At 48.5% G+C, this 18812-nt stretch overlaps 1 protein-coding gene and 1 long non-coding RNA gene across 3 annotated transcripts in view; one reads left to right on the top strand and one right to left on the bottom strand.

The window, feature by feature from the left end:
- Positions 1 to 9805, top strand: part of KCNN1 (potassium calcium-activated channel subfamily N member 1) — an 89478-nt gene extending 79673 nt beyond the window's left edge. For both annotated transcript variants that reach the window (XM_082206467.1, XM_082206468.1), the window contains exons 8-9: positions 5288 to 5357; positions 7380 to 9805. In XM_082206467.1, the coding sequence (XP_082062593.1) occupies positions 5288 to 5357; positions 7380 to 7652 (343 nt within the window). In that variant the 3' untranslated portion in view covers positions 7653 to 9805. The remainder of the gene's footprint in view (positions 1 to 5287; positions 5358 to 7379) is intronic.
- The window catches only part of LOC309523110, a 28105-nt gene continuing 18632 nt past the window's right edge, over positions 9340 to 18812 (bottom strand). The window contains exon 2 of the long non-coding RNA XR_014215259.1: positions 9340 to 12842. This is a non-coding gene — a long non-coding RNA (uncharacterized lncRNA). The remainder of the gene's footprint in view (positions 12843 to 18812) is intronic.

Genomic DNA, 18812 nt, shown 5'->3' with positions numbered 1-18812 from the left:
AAGGCTTCGCGGGCTACCCCAGAGCTGCTTTAAAGAGCACGCGGCTCCTGCGGGCTTTTCTATGAGGAGGGAGAAGGGACTGACTGGCCGCAAGAGCCACGTGGAGCTTGTGTGCGGCTCTTGGGGACTTTTCCTGCCTGCCTCCCCCTTGCATTCGCTCCATAAGACGCACACACATTTCCCCTTACTTTTTAGGAGGGAGAAAGTGTGTCTTATGGAGCGAAAAATATGGTAGCTATATCTGGGGTAAGGCAATATTGCTGGTGGTTGAGTGCCATTAGACAGGGATATAGATACATGCAAGAAATTGCAAGTTTCCTCTGCATCATGGTCAGCGAGTCTGATAAAAAACAACATGCCCCATATCTAGATTTCCTAACACAACCCAAGTCTAGAAGTGCAGTTTCTGGTTACCTTCCAAGATCCCAGACAGCACCTTTGCCGGATATTAGGTCAAGGACAGCTGCCGCCTTCGCCACACAGACTTTCATGTGTTTCAAACCATTTGTGTTTTTCAAATCCCCCTCCCACATCCGTGTTAACCATCTGCTTGTGTGCATCGATGCAACATGGGGAGGAGAGGGAGATGTGTTGGTGTGGCGGCACGCACAATTCCACGTCGAGGTTCCCTCGCTTCCCCTTGCGTCGAAGGCGATCTACGATGAGATGGTTTGTCAGCGAACCAGAGTGTGTGAACTTGCAGAGCTGTGTGCCGTCAAAATAACCTTGAGGCGACAAAATTGTGGGTCCCTGGCTTTCATTTGCATGCAGTGTGTTATCAGTAATGTTAAGTTGTGGGTGAACATATCAGACGACACAGCGATTCTTCAAACAGCTCTTGTTTATTCACAGGCCAGGACAGAACTGAACTAAAGGGTTCAGTCAGCCTGCTTATATAGAGCTCCAGTACAACGTTACTGTAACAACTTTCTAATACTATCCAATCACAGAACGTCACTTTCAATCCCTTATTTGCATAACTATCTACAGTATCCCCCTGCTGGCCCAGGGTGAGAACTTCTGTACATAACAAGTAATGTTGGGGCAAGGGTGGGTGGCTGAGGGAGAGAGAGAGACAGGTGTAACCAAACTGACAGAACCGGAATCGGTGGCACTCTTAAGAGTCCGACGCTTTTCCCAGCTCGGCCAGCCAGTGCTGGTGATACTTGTGGGAATGTTCTGGGGTGCAGGAGAGGATATATTGACTAATTATATCCTTATTCAACTTGTGCTAACAAGTTCCCAAAATATCAGCAGAGTTTATAGACATTCCCCTTTAAGTTCGCAATGGTAACGTGTGCACAGGTTTGCTAGAACCTCTATAATAATTACTCTGGTAATTTCCCCTTTGTTCCCTCTTAAAATACAAGACATAACACAGTCTTTATAAAAGTATAAAAGAGTTTACTCACGTCCCGTTCACAATATGATCCCAGAAGGCAGACAGGCTTAAAAGTTACATACATTTAGAATCTATCTTGTAGCAAGATAGACCTTATCTCCTCTCTTGGCTGGGAGCCAAGAGGGCATCCTTAGATGTTTCCTCATCGAAGGAAAATGGCAGAGAGAGAGAGATGGCTGCCTGCCCTGTGCTTTTGTCATTACCTGCACAGGTGAGGCCACACCCACCTCTGGTCACATGCGGAGGAAGTCCGTCCCCAGGAAGTTTACCTGCTTGCTGGACAGACATCCCTCCCCATGTTCTAACATGTACACTCTAGGAATGTTGTCATTGACTGCTCCTGTGTTTACATCCCACAATACTGACCTAGACAGATTGGTGGTTTAGCTCAGTGGAAGGCAACTTCCCTTGTGAACAAAGGACCAGAATCTTACTTGGTCCGCCAGCTCAGCAATCTTCCATACATTAGGATGCAAGTTCGATCACATGCCTTCCAACGTTTCCCCGATGCAAACAAGGACGTCCTAAGGAAAAGCAGGACATTCCAGGATCAGATCAGAAACTGGGACGGCTTCTGTAAACCCAGGACTGTCCCTGGAAAATAGGGACACTTGGATGCTTAAATATACATTCCCAAAATGCCTGAAGAACTATTGTTAGGTTTGATAGGAGAGGATATTAAGAGGATGGACCAAAGATTATATATGTGTGCTACGACAGCTGCCAGAGTTTTGATAGCTCAGAAATGGAAAACACAGGAGATACCAACTGTGAAGGAGTGGCAGACAAAGTTGGTCAAATAGGCGAAATTAGCAAAACCGACCCATAGGATTCGTAGTCAGGAGGAAACAAAGTACCAAAAAGAATGGAGTAAATTTATGGTCTATATAAGTGAGAACTGTAGAAATTTGAAGACGTTAGCAGGACTGAAATAAATCTTATGTCATGGTTTAGTTATTATTAAGGAACTGTGGATTAGTGATTGGAATAAGAAAACCTGCGGAAGGGAAGTCAACTGATCTATGGAGCGTAAAGTAAGGCAGATGTAAAAAGATTTGAAATATTTGTGTATTTTGTTGGTGTTGGTGTATTTGAAATGAAAACTTAATAAAAAGCATTTTAAAAAAAGAAAAAGAAAATAGGGACACTTGGCATCGCCATGGAAGAGATGGAAATCTCTGGCTGCCAGTCAGTGCAGGCAGTATTGAACTAGATGGAGTGGGGAAGCGGGTCTGGCTCTGTATAAGATGAATTCCTATGTTCCAGCACATAAGAGGGAGTCGCTGGCAGTGCCCCCCCCCCCCCGTTAGTGTGTGCTGGGTTTTCGGCTATCCTCATACCTTCGACCCACAATTTGACCACTCCGGGGTGGGGATCTATGGGTTCTGGGGAGCAGCGAAGGCGGTGTCTGTCTGGCCGTGTGACCCCCCCTTCCTATCTCTCATGTTTATTTAAACCTGTGCTGTTGTTTTGTCTCTGTTCCCTCCCCCCTCCTCCACCCCGCCCCGCCCTTGCAGAGCCCAGAAGTAAGTTACTGTTCCGCCAGAACTTTTGTTTGACTGCATGGTTTGCCCGTCTTTGTCTCCACCCCTCCGGGAGGCCACAACGCCGACCCCATTCAGACACACACGCATGCCCAAGTTACGCACGCAAAGGTGCACATCCCAACCGCGCTTCACCCCTGCCAGCCCTCGGCTAACCCAAATTTCTCTCCGTTTCGAAATGTGGACAGCGAGAGAGAGAGAGAGAAAAAAAAAAGAGAGAGAGAGAGTGAGAGTCAGAAATTTGGGGGTTCGTAGCATGCCAGTCCACTGCCGACTTGCAAATGCCGTGTTCCTCTTCCCTCCCATCTCTCAGCACAAGCTGTTTCCATCTTGCCTGTGTCTCGCGACGTTGCTCTGATTTAGAGTCCAAGCAACGCGAGGGCTTTCTGGACCCATCCATAAGTGGGAGCGTCATTATGTCTCCATCTCACAGCACCCACATGGACCCTCCTGCCTGTATCGGGAAGTTTTTAATGTTTCACGTTTTACTATGTTTCCATAAGTGCTGTAAGCAGCACAGAGCGGCTGGGGGAACCCGGCAGGGTAGAAATAATAAAATTATTATGATTGTTATTATTATTAAACTGCTCCCTCCAATGTCATCATTGCTCTGCCCATCAGCCTGGCAGATCCCATCTGAATTATTATTATTATTCTGAAGGTAAATGGCATTTCCATGCGCCCTGGCACTTGTCACGGTGTCCCGTTGTGCCAGAAGCGGTTTAATCCTGCTTGCCACATGACCTGGAAAAGCCGTCTGTGGTCAGACACCGCTTCCCTCGGCCTGAAAGCGAAGATAAGCATCAAACCCCATAGTCGAATTTGAATGGACTTAACCCCCCAGGGGTCCTTCACCTTTAGCTATTGCTATTAGTATTAATTATAGCGCTCTCTTCCACAGGCCACAACCATGTAAACTCAACATTAAAAAAACGGAATCAAAACCGCAACTGGGGTGTCAGGATAATGCAGCACATTTTCCGCATGTGACAAAAGCTGCGCAATGAAGGTGCCTTGTAGATCTCTGTGGGGAGGGAGATACACAGTGCAGGGGCTGCCACAGAGAAGGCAATCTTTCTCCCCAAACTGCCACCCTGCCCCCAAAAAAGACTTCTGCAGGCAAGAGGGCCACCTGTGCTGTGTTTTCCACTAGCAGCAATGGCTATGCACTGTCTAGACTGTAATGCTAGAAACCCACAGGAAGGGTGAGTTGGTTCTGTGTTCGAGTCCTGGTTGAGAGTCTCCCATAATGGGCATCTGGTTGGTCTCTTCTTATGTTCTTAACACATGAGAGTCCTCAGTGTCTCAGATATTTGGGACCCGAGTCATTTAAGGGCTGTAAACAGTAGCGTGAGCATCTTCAAGTAACTCAGGGAATGTGAGATGATTCTCTCTCCCGCCCCACCCTTGCTTTCCCAACTTCCTGATAAGCCAGGCTGGGAAAGGTCCATTGAATCCATCCTTCGGACTGCCACAGGAGTGTGCCGATCAGTGACCACACAGTTCAAAGGTGGAGTCAACTCTTTATTAGCAAAAACACCATCTCCACAGACATGGCTGAGTTCCAGGCCTGATGAGGAGAGCATCTCATTTCCGGTGGTCTTCCTCCATAAAATTCAGTTGCTGAAACTGAAAGTCCCCACCCCCTCCTCTCCAGGGCTTTCCCTCCAAGCAATCAGAGACTGCTCCTGTCATCAGCCGACTCTTCACCCTTTTCATGCCTCTACTGGTTCTGGGAGACAAGCGGGGAGGAGATCTGGTTGCCACACCTTCCCTGCCCTGATGCCTTCCAGATGCTTTAGAAGAGACATCCATCCAGTTTGCATTTTCATGCAAATATGACCTGATCCGTGCCCCAAAACCAATATGCGAGCCAAGAAGACAGCTCTCAGGGTGAATCAGACTAATATTTAAAAGCAGCACCAAATCCCTAAAAGTGGTAAGGGGCCTCAAAATTTTCTAGTGGGGTGAAAACCCAACAGGGTTCCTCAAAAGCTGAGTTGCTGACCTCCGAGGCTCAGCTGAGACAGGAAGGTCTTCTCCAGTCCCCCCAAAACCTAGAGGTGGAGGGTCACTCCATGCTGAGAGAGGGATCTTCTCTAAGCTGTCTCCACCCAAGCCAATGGCCTCGTGTCATTGGCTCCGTGCATGCCTGGGTGTGCGTGTGTTTGGATCCAGCAAGGCGGGATCTGGAATTGTGTGCATGTCTGTCTACGGTGATGGTGGGATCTCTTTCTCTCATCTCCTGTCTGTTCCACCTGCAGACCGCTGCTTCGTGCAACCCCAACCTCCTTCCCGCCTCCCCACATCTTTAATTCCCGCTATCATTTTTGCTTTCCAGGTTGAGGAGCGTGAAAATGGAACAGAGGAAGCTCAACGACCAGGCAAACACCCTCGTGGATTTGTCAAAGGTGAGCCACGCCTGGGTGAGGGAAACATCAAGCAATGTTCGGGTCTCTGCTTGAAGTAATCACCTTGGGTTGGGGTAGAGGCTCAATGCCAGCGGTTGGCAAGGTTTACTCCATGATTTCCAGCATCTGCCTCTGCGCAGACATGATTTTTGGCATCTGCACATGCACAGACGCGAGTTCCAGCTCTGCAGAAGCGAGTCCCTGTGTCACGCTGCACCAGTTTAGTGCAGCGCGCAGGGACTCGCCAAGCTGGCGGCTAGATTTGGGGGCGACTCGGGGGCCAGTTAAATGACCCCCATGGGCTGCTTGTGGCCCATGGGCCTTAGGTTGCTGACCCCTGCTCAATGCAATTCTTATAAAAGGGAAAACATAGGTTAAAGGTAAAGGTGAAGGGACCCCTGACCATTAGGTCCAGTCGTGGCCGACTCTGGGGTTGTGTCGCTCATCTCGCTTTACTGGCCGAGGGAGCCAGCGTACAGCTTCCGGGTCATGTGACCATCATGACTAAGCCACTTCTGGCAAACCAGAGCAGCGCACGGAAACGCCGTTTACCTTCCCACCGGAGTGGTACTTATTTATCTACTTGCACTTGACGTGCTTTCGAACTGCTAGGTTGGCAGGAGCAGGGACTGAGCAATGGGAGCTCAGCCCATCGTGGGGATTTGAACCGCCAACATTCTGATCTGCAAGTCCTAGGCTGTGTGGTTTAACCCACAGCGCCACCCATGTCCGTATCTTATCAAAGGGAGCCAGCCCTTTATTCAGAACCATGAAGACTAGGCTCTTGCTTTATTTATAAGGGGAAGTTGCAGCATCTGTTCTACAGGGGAAAGGTCCCAGGTTTAATCCCTGATATTGGAAGGGTCTGGGAATATCCCCCTGCTTGAAACCCTGGAGAGCTGTTACCTGTCAGTGGAAATATTGAGCTGGATCAGTGGTTCCCAAAGTGGGCAGAGGAAGGACAGAGGTACGAAGGAAGGAAGGAAGGAAGGAAGGAAGGAAGGAAGGAAGGAAGGGGACGGGCTGGATGAGAGGCGCCAGCTTTGGAACACCCTAGGAAACCCTCGGGATAAGAAGGCTCATAGCCAGGGGGCAGAAGAGGTAACAGGGCTTAGTGAGCGGGGAGAGTGTGGCAGAAAGAGGGCCAGAATCAGAAGAAGAAGCGGAGGCTGGAGAGGAGGGAAGCCAGGAGGCAGAGATGATTCAGGTGGATGAAGAATCCTGGTGGTCTCCCCCTCCTGCTGAGACCAGCTCCCCTCCCCCCTGGTCTCCCAGGATCATAGAATCATAGAATCCTAGAGTTGGATGAGACCACAAGGGCCATCGAGTCCAACCCCCTGCCAAGCAGGAAACACCATCAGAGCACTCCTGACATATGGTTGTCAAGCCTCTGCTTAAAGACCTCCAAAGTAGGAGACTCCACCACACTCCTTGGCAGCAAATTCCACTGTCAAACAGCTCTTACTGTCAGGAAGTTCTTCCTAATGTTTAGGTGGAATCTTCTTTCTTGTAGTTTAGATCCATTGCTCCGTGTCCGCTTCTCTGGAGCAGCAGAAAACAACCTTTCTCCCTCCTCTAGGTGACCTCCTTTTATATATTTGAACATGGCTATCATATCACCCCTTAACCTCCTCTTCTCCAGGCTAAACATGCCCAGCTCCCTTAGCCGTTCCTCATAAGGCATCGTTTCCAGGCCTTTGACCATTTTGGTTGCCCTCCTCTGGACACTCAGTGTTTGTCAGTGTCCTTCTTGAACTGTGGTGCCCAGAACTGGACACAGTACTCCAGGTGAGGTCTGACCAGAGCAGAATACAGTGGCACTATTACTTCCCTTGATCTAGATGCTATACTCCTATTGATGCAGCCCAGGATGTCAGAGAAATAAGTGGCTAGAGCAACCCAGTCAGATGGGTAGGGTATAAATAATAATAAATTATTACTATAAACAAGCAGGACCGGGGTGCTGGTAAGGAGGAGGAGCGACCACCAACCCTTTCCCCCTTTCCTCTCCCTTCTCGCCAGACGCAGAACGTCATGTACGACATGGTGTCGGAGCTGCAGGAGCGCAACGAGGACCTCGAGAAGCGCATCAGCGCCCTGGAGGGGAAGATCGACATGCTGGGCCTGACTTTGCATGCGCTCCCCAGCCTCGTCAGCCAAGCCATACGCCAGCAGCAGCGGGCACTGCCCCGCACCTGCGGCACCTCCAACAGCTCCGAACGCTCCTGCTGGACTCCCACCCGCCGGCGGAAGTCTCCCTCCACTGCCCCTCACACATCCTCGGACAGCGGGTGATTCGGGGGGGTGGGGCTCGCGCACCGGGGGCACCCATGGACTCATATATGGCCATTGTGTGGCCGATTCCCCTCTGAGCTTTTTTTCTGGAAAGCCCTGTACACAGACCTCCCCAAGTCCGCTGAGATGGGCCCGTGCCGCGGAAGACTTGTCGGGCGCAGAAAACGGATTCCGAACCCGGTTCCAATGTAACATTATGCAAAGCTGGGGGTGTTTCTTTTGTTTGTATGTATGAGGAGAGGGTGGGAGCAGGGCTTTTTCTTCCTCAGCCGGAATTCGCTGGAACTCAGTTCCGGCACCTCTCAGGCGGACGCCATTGCCATTCTAAGAGAACAAGGGAGGCATTCCTGGTGAGTGCTGGCATCTCTTTTTCTTGAAAAATAGCACTGGGTGGGAGGGGAATCCCATGTAGAAATTGCTCAAATTCACAAGAATCCCTTTTTTAAAAAAAGAATCACTTCTCTCCCTTCCAACGTCAGCCGTTTAGTCCTTAGCCATGCCCTCCACGGGAGCCATCTTGTTCCACGGTCTCAACATTCAGCTTGGCAAGGGGTGAGACTAGATGGGCCTTTGATTCCCTTCCAACAGTACGGTTCTATCGTCCTGTGCTTCCAAATGGGGACCTCTTAGGCGACAGTCTCCCACTCCACTCGCTCGATCGCCTTTTCTCTTCCCAAACTGGAGAGAAATGCAGGCAAATGCCCATTTCTCATAAAACTATATATGGATTTAACATGTTTTGGAGCCATACATAAGTGCAAGGGGGTTCTGAGGCAGCTGGGACCAGTGGCACATGTGTGCTTTTTTTTTTGCTCTCCTTCCAAATCCCGATCTGTTTCCTGGAAGAAAGAATAAGACCTGTTTTAAGGCAGGAGCAGAGACCTCATCCCGAGGGCCCCATTTGCTGCTGGTAGGGCTTCCGGGGGCCACATGCCACTGTTGGGTGAGGCCAGGGGAGGGGTGAGTGGATAGAGCAATTGATGCAAAGTTTACTTTTATGCAATTTGCTGGTTTCTACGCACACTACACCTGTCATCCAGACAGGTGCAAGGGGCATCATCAAAATTAAAGGATGCATCTGGGCAGACAAAAACACTCAAGCAAGGTGCAGAACGAGGGTCAATGAGGGGAGAGTTCCAGGGGCCAAATGGAGAGGCTTGGAGGGCCACATCCATTCCCTGGACCAGAGGTTCTCCACCTCCTGTTATAAAGAAATAAATACTGTGAGCTGTATCTAATGTTAATCCAGCTCAGAGTAAACTCACTGAAATTAATGAGCAAGCCCATTCGCTTCAAGAGGTCTAGATAGTTGGAGCCAACCCAGGGGTGCAGCATGGGGGTGCCAGGGGTGCTTTTGCCCCAGGCGCACAATTTTTGAGGGGGCACAAACGAGGCACCCCCGTGCAGGCAGTGTGGCCTGGCCCAGCACTCCTCTGTGCCTGCCATGGGCTGTGTCAGCTGGCTGGGCTCCCCACGGCGTGGGCAGGCAGGCGGCTCAGTGTGACCCGGGCACTGGCAACTGCCACTACGCCACTGAGATGTCCCACCAGGCACCTATTGGCTAGTGCCTGTAACATCAATAGTGGCACACAATTCCTAATCTGATCCCCACATCCGCACAATAGCAGGTTTGTTAACAGCTTTTAAAGGGTTCTTTTATTATTACTTACAATTTTTTTTAAAAAAAAAGTAAGGTGATAGACACTGAAAAGGGGGGGGGGATCTAATGTCGGAAAGAGACAGAACATTCCACTTTCCCCCAACAATAGAGTGAATGGCTTCTGGGTTTGAAAAACCTGTAAAATCAAATAATAAGGCTACAGGCCTTTCCTTACTCACCACAAGCAAGCTCACTGTCTCCTGTAAGATCCTATAAAATCCGTGGCACCAACACACCAAAGGGAGCTTTTGCTGATGCAATTCCAAATGTAGTCTAAAGGGGGTGACAGCAGCGCTTTGCACATGGGCAGTTGAAGCGATGTTACATTGGAAATCAGCCCATCTGAACTGGGGGAAGTCATGTCTCCTGTCTCCAATAAAAGGTCATTGGGCAGAAATCGGTGGGTGTGGGGCTCTGGTGTCCTTCTGCCTTTGTGACTCAGTGGACGCACAAAACGTTTCTGGGGTCTTCCAAACATGGGTTCTCCTCCTCTTTTGTAATCTAACCGCCCTGTTTCCTCTCATGCGCACACAAACACATTCCTCCTGCTTTCGTTTCGAAGACTTCCAGTTTGATCTCTTAAAACACTGTGCTTCTTTCTAGCTCTTGAATCGATCGATCGTAAGTGTGTGTGTGTGTGTTTTGCGCGGAGGGTGGGGAGAGGCTGAAATTTGGTGGGGGGGGGAGGATTGCAACCCAACCTATTTTATAAGAATTAGGAAAGCGCAGAGGATGATCGAAGTTTTGTTTTGTTTTGTTTTTCTATTAAAGGTTCTCTTGATTTCAAATTGGGTTTGGTTTTTAAGGATAGCTTTAAGAACATAGAATCATAGGGGAAATGTAGAGTTGGAAGGGGCCGCGAGGGTCATCTATTCCAACCCCCTGCAACGCAGGAAACCGGCCCAACCTGAGTCTCGAACCCACAACCCTGAGATTAAGAGTCTGCTGCTGAGCTACCTGGAGAACATATGACAAGACTTTCTGGTGTGGGGCAAGGCACACCCATACCAGTCTTTTCACGTCCAACCAGTGGGATCTGGGGAGGTTCACAAAAGTGATAAACCTCCCCTTTTATCTCAAGGTAGACCCTCTCTGGATGAAGAGGCTCCACTCAGCTGTCACAGCTGGCAACCACTGCAAGACTTTTCCTGCTCTGTGATATTGTGCACTCCCCTTTTTGGAAAGTCGAGTCCTGCAGAATCAGACCAAAGGACCATTTGCTCTGGAATCACAGAATCACAGAATGGTGGAGTTGGAAGGGACCCCGCAGGGTCATCCAGACCAACCCCCTGCAATGCAGGAATCTCAGCCAAAGCATCCATGACAGATGGCCATCCAACATCTGATTAAAAACCTTCAAATAAGGAGAGTCCACAAGGGAGTCCAGTCCACTGTCAAACAGCTCTTACTGTCAGAAAGTTCTTCCAGATGTTTAGTCAGAATCTCTTTTCTTTGTTTCTTGAAGCCATGGGTTCGAGTCCTACCCTCTAGAGCAGGAGAATCAAGCTTGTTCCCTCTTCCATGTGACAGCCTTTAAGATATTTGAAGATGGCTCTCATGTCTTCTCTCAGTCTTCTCTTTTCCAGGGTAAACAAACCCAGCTCCTTCAACCATTCCTCATCAGGCTTGGCTTCTAGAATCCTGTCTTCCAAAGTGGCCTCAGGGGAAATGCAGGCAGCAGCCCTCCCTTCCTGTTGTCCTCAACTCATTCCAGCATCAGTGGTAGACTACTTATAAACACGGAGTAGTGGCACACTTGGGGTCTCAAATTTCAGTTGTGACACCAAGGTTCAGGGCTCCCATACACACACCCTCTCGCCTTTTATTCTAGACATCATAGTTGCAGCAGCCCCTGTTATTCTTTGTCATGGGCTGACACAGTGAACCCACTTGGAAAGGAAGACTGGAGATTTCCATGTTTTTAAGTATCCTTGGAAAGAGCTTTTGCCAACCTAAACCACACGGGCCATTTTCTGCCCCAGTGCGAGTGCTGGAAAAGAACGATTCAGCCTTATAGGCTTCTCCCATCAGGGAAAGGTTCGTAGCTCAGTGGCAAATCACCCACTTGGCATGGCAGAAGGTCTCAGGCTCAATACCCAGTGGTAGGGGTGGGAGAGACAATATTCAGCTAGTTGGACCTGTGCTCTAACGGCTTCCTGTGTTCATTTGAAGAGCGGGCAGAGCTCAGCACATCATGGCTAGTACCTGTAACATCACCAACCCACCTTCTCTCACCCACCATTGCTCTCCAGAGCAATTTTGCCACTGGTGAAAAAGGGGGCAAAGGTGTGCAATGAACAACCATTAATATAACTGGTGATGGTTATTATTATTATTATTATTATTATTATTATTATTATTATTATACCCCGCCCATCTGGCTGGGTTTCCCCAGCCACTCTGGCCGGCTTGCAGCACAATCTAAAAACATCAAGCATGAGAAACCTCCCGATACAGAGATGCCTTCAAACGTCTTCTAAAAGTTGTGTAGCTCTTTTATCTCCTTGGCATCTGAAGGGAGGGCGTTCCACAGGGAGGGCGCCACTACCAAGAAGGCCCTGCGCCAGGCTAATAATGAAACGAGAGGGAGAACGCGGCAATAGGCAGGTGACGTCCATTAGGAGCAACTGCCGCAGAGGCACAGCAAAGCCCCTCTGCTGCCCTCCGTGCAAGGAGCTTGAACGCCACTAGGGCTGAGAGACGCTCTTGTCTGAAGCTGCAGCCACTCAGACAGTGCAGACTGTGCTTGAGCTGGATGCAACAAGCGCATACTCTGAATAAGCCAGTTTCCGAGGTGCCTATTGCACAAGAACACCTTTGAGAACAGAAGCCCTGAATGAACCACAGCTTTTCGTCAAGGCTGAAGGTGCGCAACTTTTGTCCAGAGTAGTGCACTCCGTAAGAACATGAGAAGAGCCTTTTGGATCAGGGCCCATCTATTTAAAAAAACACATTTTTAAAATTAACTTTTCAAACTTTACAAATTCTTTTACACAACTGTCAGAATACATATCTCATCTCCGTCGACTTCCCACCTAACCATCAAGCATACGCTTTAACATAACCGTGATTTTTTTTCAAATATTCCACAAAGCATTGCCGTTCTTCAATAAATGTTTTCTTCGTTCTGTTCTTTAATTCTCACAGTTCGTCTAACCATCTCAGCATATCCCGTCGTCTTCATAAGCCATTCTTCTTCCATTGGGCTTCCTGTTCTTTCCAAATTTGTGCATAGACTATTCTTGCTGCTGCGGTGGCATACATAAACAAATTAAACAATTCTTTTGGAAGCTGTGGTCCAATGGTACCTAACAGAAAAGCCTCAGGTTTCTAGGAAACCACCACTTTAAACTAGTTGAGCATCTTCTTCTCAGAGTGGCCACTCAGAGGCCTGTAGGAAACCCTCAAGCACGATCTGAGCACAGGAGCAACTCTCTTCTCGTGAGGTGCAGAGGGACTGGTCTTCAGAAGCATTGCAGAGCACAGCCGTCATGGCCAGGAGCCTTCTTTGGGCCTCTCCTCCCCCTCCTCTGTCTGTTGTTGTTTAGTCGTGTCCGACTCTTCATGACCCCCTGGAACAGAGCATGCCAGGCACTCCTGTCTTCCACTGCCTCCCGCAGTTTGGTCAAACTCATGCTGGTAGCTTCGAGAACACTGTCCCACCATCTCGTCCTCTGTCGTCCCCTTCTCCTTGCGCCCTCCAACTTTCCCAGCATCAGGGTCTTTTCCAGGGAGTCTTCTCTTCTCATGAGGTGGCCAAAGTCTTGGAGCCTCAGCTTCAGGATCTGTCCTTCCAGTGAGCACTCAGGGCTGATTTCCTTCAGAATGGGAGAGGTTTGATCTTCTTGCAGTCCATGGGACTCTCAAGAGTCTCCTCCAGCACCAGAATTCAAAAGCATCCGTTCTTCGGCAACCAGCCTTCTTTATGGTCCAGCTCTCACTTCCATACCTCACTGCTGGGAAAACCATGGCTTTAACTATATGGACCTTGGTTGGCAAGGTGATGTCTCTGCCTCCTCTGTCTAATCCTCTTTTAAAGCCATTTGATGGGAGTTGTGGCCAAACCATTTTGGGAAGACGCCATATTGGCGATCCCTGCACTCGTCTGGCATTTCGGAGTTCGCCAGCTCTGCGGATAAACTGATGTTCCCCCCCAAAAAATAGTCATAATTGGCCAGGGTCCTCTAAAAAGAACTGGGAATAATTTGGATATGATCCTTAGAAGAAGAGCTCTGTTTAGACCTGTATGCTTGCCTGCCTGCCTGCTTGCTTGCTTGCTTGCATGTGAGAGAGCATAGCTGTCAACGTTTCCCTTTTTTAAAGGGAAATTCCCTTATTCCGAATAGGATTCCTCACAAGAAAAGGGAAAAGTTGACAGCTATGGAGAGAGTGAGAAAGAGAGACCGTGGAAAGCTGTTTTGGTATTAAGGGCTACCAACTTCTCCTCCTCCTCCTCCTCCTCCTCCTCCTCCTTCTCAGTGCTTTTTTCTGGGGGGGTACGTAGGGGTAGGCATAGGGTAGGGGTAGGCATAGGGTAGATTTTTTAAGAAAAAAAGCACTGATTATTATTATTATTATTATTATTATTATTATTATTATTAAATTTGTATACTGCCCTATACCTGCAGGTCTCAGTCCAGTTACAACATAAAACCACAACATAAAACCACAAAATAATAAATCATATGAAATGACACCCCATCCAGACTTTTACAGAGTTTAGCATTTAACACTGTGGTTTAGTTCATAGGGCTATTCTTAGATACGTCAAGCAGATTTTCCTTCACGTTTTTATTCTTTCCTTCAAACGGTGTTGCAAAAGAGTTATTTTGAAAGCTGGGTGTAGCATGGTGGCAAAAAAAAAGGAATCAGTTGCCTGAATGGCCCCTGTTTTGTCCCTTTGCTGTTCCTGAGAGTTTGCTTTGATATGCATTCAGCTCCTCCGCAATTTGGAAATGCAGCAAATCAGAACTGGGACCAGTGCGTCTTTAAGCTCACCCCCAGTTTATTTCCACCCCTTCCACTGAGACATTGCAGAGGAGGCGTGAGTGCCGCTGCACTGAGATGGTTTTTGGTGCGGCGGTTTTCTAGTGTGCTCAGACTGCACCTACGTGTGAGTAAGAGGAGAATCACCCCCCCCCAAAAAAAAGGAGCAGCACACAATTGCATCAGGATTGCTTTACTGTAGTGTTTCACAGTCAGTGTGCATGGAGAAGGGAGGGATGAACCGGGCAGGAAAGAACCAGAAGTGGTTGCAAGCAAAGCACGCACAGAAACTCTGGAAATAGCAAAGGAGGGACGTTCCAGGCCTGTTCCACTTTGGAAACGAGGCCAGATCATCTGGGACTCCAAAATCTGAGGCAAATGTCAAGGGAGCATCCGGAGATGAGCCAGAGATCAGAAAAGCCTCACAATTGAATCTTAGCCACGCCGACTTAAGAAGCGTGTCCTACTGAATTTGGTGGGGAGAACATTAAGGTCAATGGGGCTTGGGGTGGCTGTCTGATCTGCTACCCCTTCCAGAGGTGTTTAACTACAATTCCCATCATCCCTGGCGCCTGGCGCGAGCCATGATCTACAACACCTGGAAAGGAGCCACATTGGCAAGCCACGCTCTCTCAGCCTCTGTTTCCCCTGAGCATAATATGGGAGTGATAGCACCAGCCAGGACCATTGTAATGACTAGAACAAGAGAATATGTGTGATGAAGCACTTTCATCGCCATTGTCATTGTGTGTGTGTGTTGGGGGTGGGGTTGTTTCTGTCTTTTATATTTCATGTATGCAATTTCGGGGGGCGCCTTTTTAAGGGCTCAGCTGTGGGGATATGGAGACTTTTGTATTAGGCAGACAATTAAATAAAACGTTTGAAAGATAAATGGATAAAAGGGTTGGTCATTTATTTAGGCTGCAAACTTTCCGTTCATTTCTCTTGTTTGTTCGTAGAGCGTTCCCCGGTTTCGCTTTTAGTTAAGGTGAGTTTCAGCAAAACTCAGAGCAAGGGTGGACTTCGCCAATTTTTCAAAATATAGCACTCTAGGTAAAGGTAAAGGGACCCCTGACCATTATGTCCAGTCATGACCGACTCTGGGGTTGCGGCGCTCATCTCGCTTTATTGGCCGAGGGAGCCGGTATACAGCTTCCGGGTCATTTGGCCAGCATGACTAAGCCGCTTCTGGTGAACCAGAGCAGCACACGGAAACACCGTTTACCTTCCCTCCGGAGCGGTACCTATTTATCTACTTGCACATTGACGTGCTTTCAAACTGCTAGGTTGGCAGGAGCAGGGACCAAGCAATGGGAGCTCACCCCATTGCGGGGATTTGAACCGCCAATTTTTCAAAATATAGCACCCTAGGTAAAGGGTAAAGGGACCCCTGACCATTAGGTCCAGTCGTGGCTGACTCTGGGATTGTGGCACTCATCTCGCTTTACTGGCCGAGGGAGCTGGCGCACAGCTTCCGGGTCATGTGGCCAGCATGACTAAGCCGCTTCTGGCGAACCAGAGCAGCGCACGGAAACGCCGTTAACCTTCCCGCCAGAGTGGTACCTATTTCTCTACTTTTACTTTGACGTGCTTTCAAACTGCTAGGTTGGCAGGAGCAGGGACCGAGCAACGGGAGCTCACCCTGTAGTGGGGATTCGAACCGCCTACCTTCTGATCAGCAAGCCCTAGGCTATGTGGTTTAACCCACAGTGCCACCCACGTCCCTATAGCACCCTATGCTAGCCCGAAATTTGGTGAGCCCCAATGAATCTTCTCAATTATAGATCTTCTCAGTTTTGTGACCCTCGTGGTCCCTTCCGACTCTATAAAATTCTATAATACTATGATCAGATGATCCTTGAGGTCCTTGCAACTTCTATGAATCTATTATTCCAGACTCTGCCATTCCTAAACCCAACCACACCTGGAAGGTGCCAGCCTGATGCAGGCTGCTACACACATGGTAATGTGTATGACTTTGCTCTACTTCCAGACATGGTTAAGCCAAATTACAGTTAAGTACTTAATTCGTTCCGGAGGTCCGTTCCTTACCTGAAACTGTTCTTAACCTGAAGCATCACTTTAGCGAATGGGGCCTCCTGCTGCCGCCGCGCCGCCAGAGCACGATTTCTGTTCTCATCCTGAAGCAAAGTTCTTAACCTGAAGCACTATTTCTGGGTTAGCGGAGTCTGTAACCTGAAGCGTATGTAACCTGAGGTACCGCTGTGGTGGCCGTTTGATGAATGGGACCTTAGAGGTCTCTCCAGACATTCTCCCCACCCTTGTGGCCTATTGTGGTAATAGTGGGAATTCCTCCAAACTCACAGAGAGGGGAGACCAGGGAAAGGATGCTGTAGAATTTACCGTAATCCTCCAGGTCTGCAGGTCTTCACTGAGGCTGGTATGTTGGAAAGGCTTGAGAAGTCACCAGCCTTTCTCTTTTCTGCCATCTTGTGGTCTAACCATATCAGAACAGCCTTTTCCTCTAGACGAGAGATTCCCAAAGTTATTTGGCCAATCTTTTCAGGAAAAAAAATATTACTCAGCGCCACCCCCACCCCCTGGAAATCTACCTTCTTTACGAGATAAAGCAGAAAGATGCAGCGACAAATTTGCATTCTTTTACGCATCTATATTTCTACCTACGTCTTGAAACATGGTAAAGAAAGACCTTGAAGTTTGAAATTATGAGGAGAGGCAGGACTGAGATGTGGAGATATGCTTCAGAGATCCAGAGTGTGGGGAGCCCCGAAAAAATAATAATTATAATTTGGACTATAATTTGGTCTTTTTTATTTTAGTTTTTTATTTTAATTGGAGTACAGTGGTACCTCGGGATGCAAACGGGATCCGTTCCGGAGCCCCATTCACATCCTGAATGGAACGTAAGACGCAACAGCGCACCTGTGCATGTGCGGGTCACGTTTTGGCGCTTCCGCGCACGCGTATTTTGTCATTTTTAGCGTCTGCGCGTGCGCGAGCGGCGAAACCCAGAAGTAACATGTTCCGTTACTTCTGGGTCTCCGCGGAGAGCAACCCGAAAGCGCTCAACCTGAAGCACATTCAACCTGAGGTATGACTGTATTATGATTGGATATATTAATTGGATGTTTTTATTGGAAAATCAATAAAAATTATTTTTTTAAAAAAGCTTGAAATTAAAAATCAACCCTGATAACATTCACATTATACGCAAAAATTAGGATAGCAAAGGATCATTTTAAAATGAACGTTATGAATAACCTTAAAAATAATCCTAAAGAGAAGGATTATGAACCTGCTGTGCAGCTATCAGCTTACAGTATTTTGGAAAATAATTACTGCAACTTCAACTCTTCGTTGCACCAACAGATGCAAAATGTACGAATGGTTTTTCAAAATTCTCTTCTCTTCTTTATGCTTCCACCGCCCCATTATTCCTATTCAACACCCACGAATTGCACCCGAGGAGACCACTGGCCCTCTGGATCGTTCCAGCACACACACACACACACAACCACAGGGTGGTATCGCCCAATTTGGGAAACACTGTTCTAGACCTCAGGCCAGGGTTGGGGGTCAGAATGTGACCCTTAGAGCCTTTTCGCCTGGCCTCTTGCACCCGCCTTGCCAGGATGTGTCCTTTAACTCTGACCAGTGGGGGAAGCGTGAGAGGGGAGTCACATGGGAAGCCTGGGGGCGGGGCACATTCCAGAGGTGGGTGGGGCCTGAGGAAAAGTGGGTGGGGCATCACAGGTGAATGTCACTTTTGTACAGTGAACTGGGTTCTACTCTCAACACACCTGGATTTCACACAAAAAATCGCACATACACTCCAAAACATAATAAAATTTCCTTTTGTTTTTTTGACTTCCCCTCCTGTTCTCCCTTGCTGCACCCAGTTTTCTGTCTCTTATATCATAACCACCACACAATAATCTCTAATTCCTTCTGTTGCTGATAGTTCAGGACTTGCTCGTGAATTCACCAGACTATATTTCTTTAAATACTGTCATACCTCGAGTTACAGCTGCTTCAGGTTGCGTTTTTTCAGGTTACGCACCTGCCGAAACCCAGAAGTACCGGAAAGGGTTACTTCCGGGTTTCAGCGGTCACACATGCGCAGAAGCGCTAAATCACACTTTGTCCATGCACAGAAACCCCGAATCGCAACCCATGCGTGCGCAGACGTGCCGCTGCGGGTTGCGAATGTGCATCCCGCACGGATCACGTTCACAACCCGAGCGTCCACTGTATAGTGAAAAAAGCCTTCCCATTGTCAGAATTCAAGGGAACTTCCCAGCCAATGGAATGCACACGGCAGATAGTTAAGAATTTATTACCAAATATATATATATATACAGTCGCTCCTACAGCACACCAATCTAGTGTTTAGGCAGCTGTTCCCAGGTCCATATTCTGGGGAGCAGTTGCAGCAACCGGGGACCACTCTCCCTCCACAATTTATGTACCTCCCCCCCCCAGGCTGCACACTGGGAACTGTGCCTTCATGGCAACTCCCTCTGCTCTGCCCT

Source organism: Podarcis vaucheri (genome assembly GCF_965113315.1).
Source record: "Podarcis vaucheri genome assembly, chromosome: 18".
Classification (NCBI taxonomy): Eukaryota; Metazoa; Chordata; class Lepidosauria; order Squamata; family Lacertidae; genus Podarcis; species Podarcis vaucheri.
This window is presented reverse-complemented; position numbering and strand designations above follow the sequence as displayed.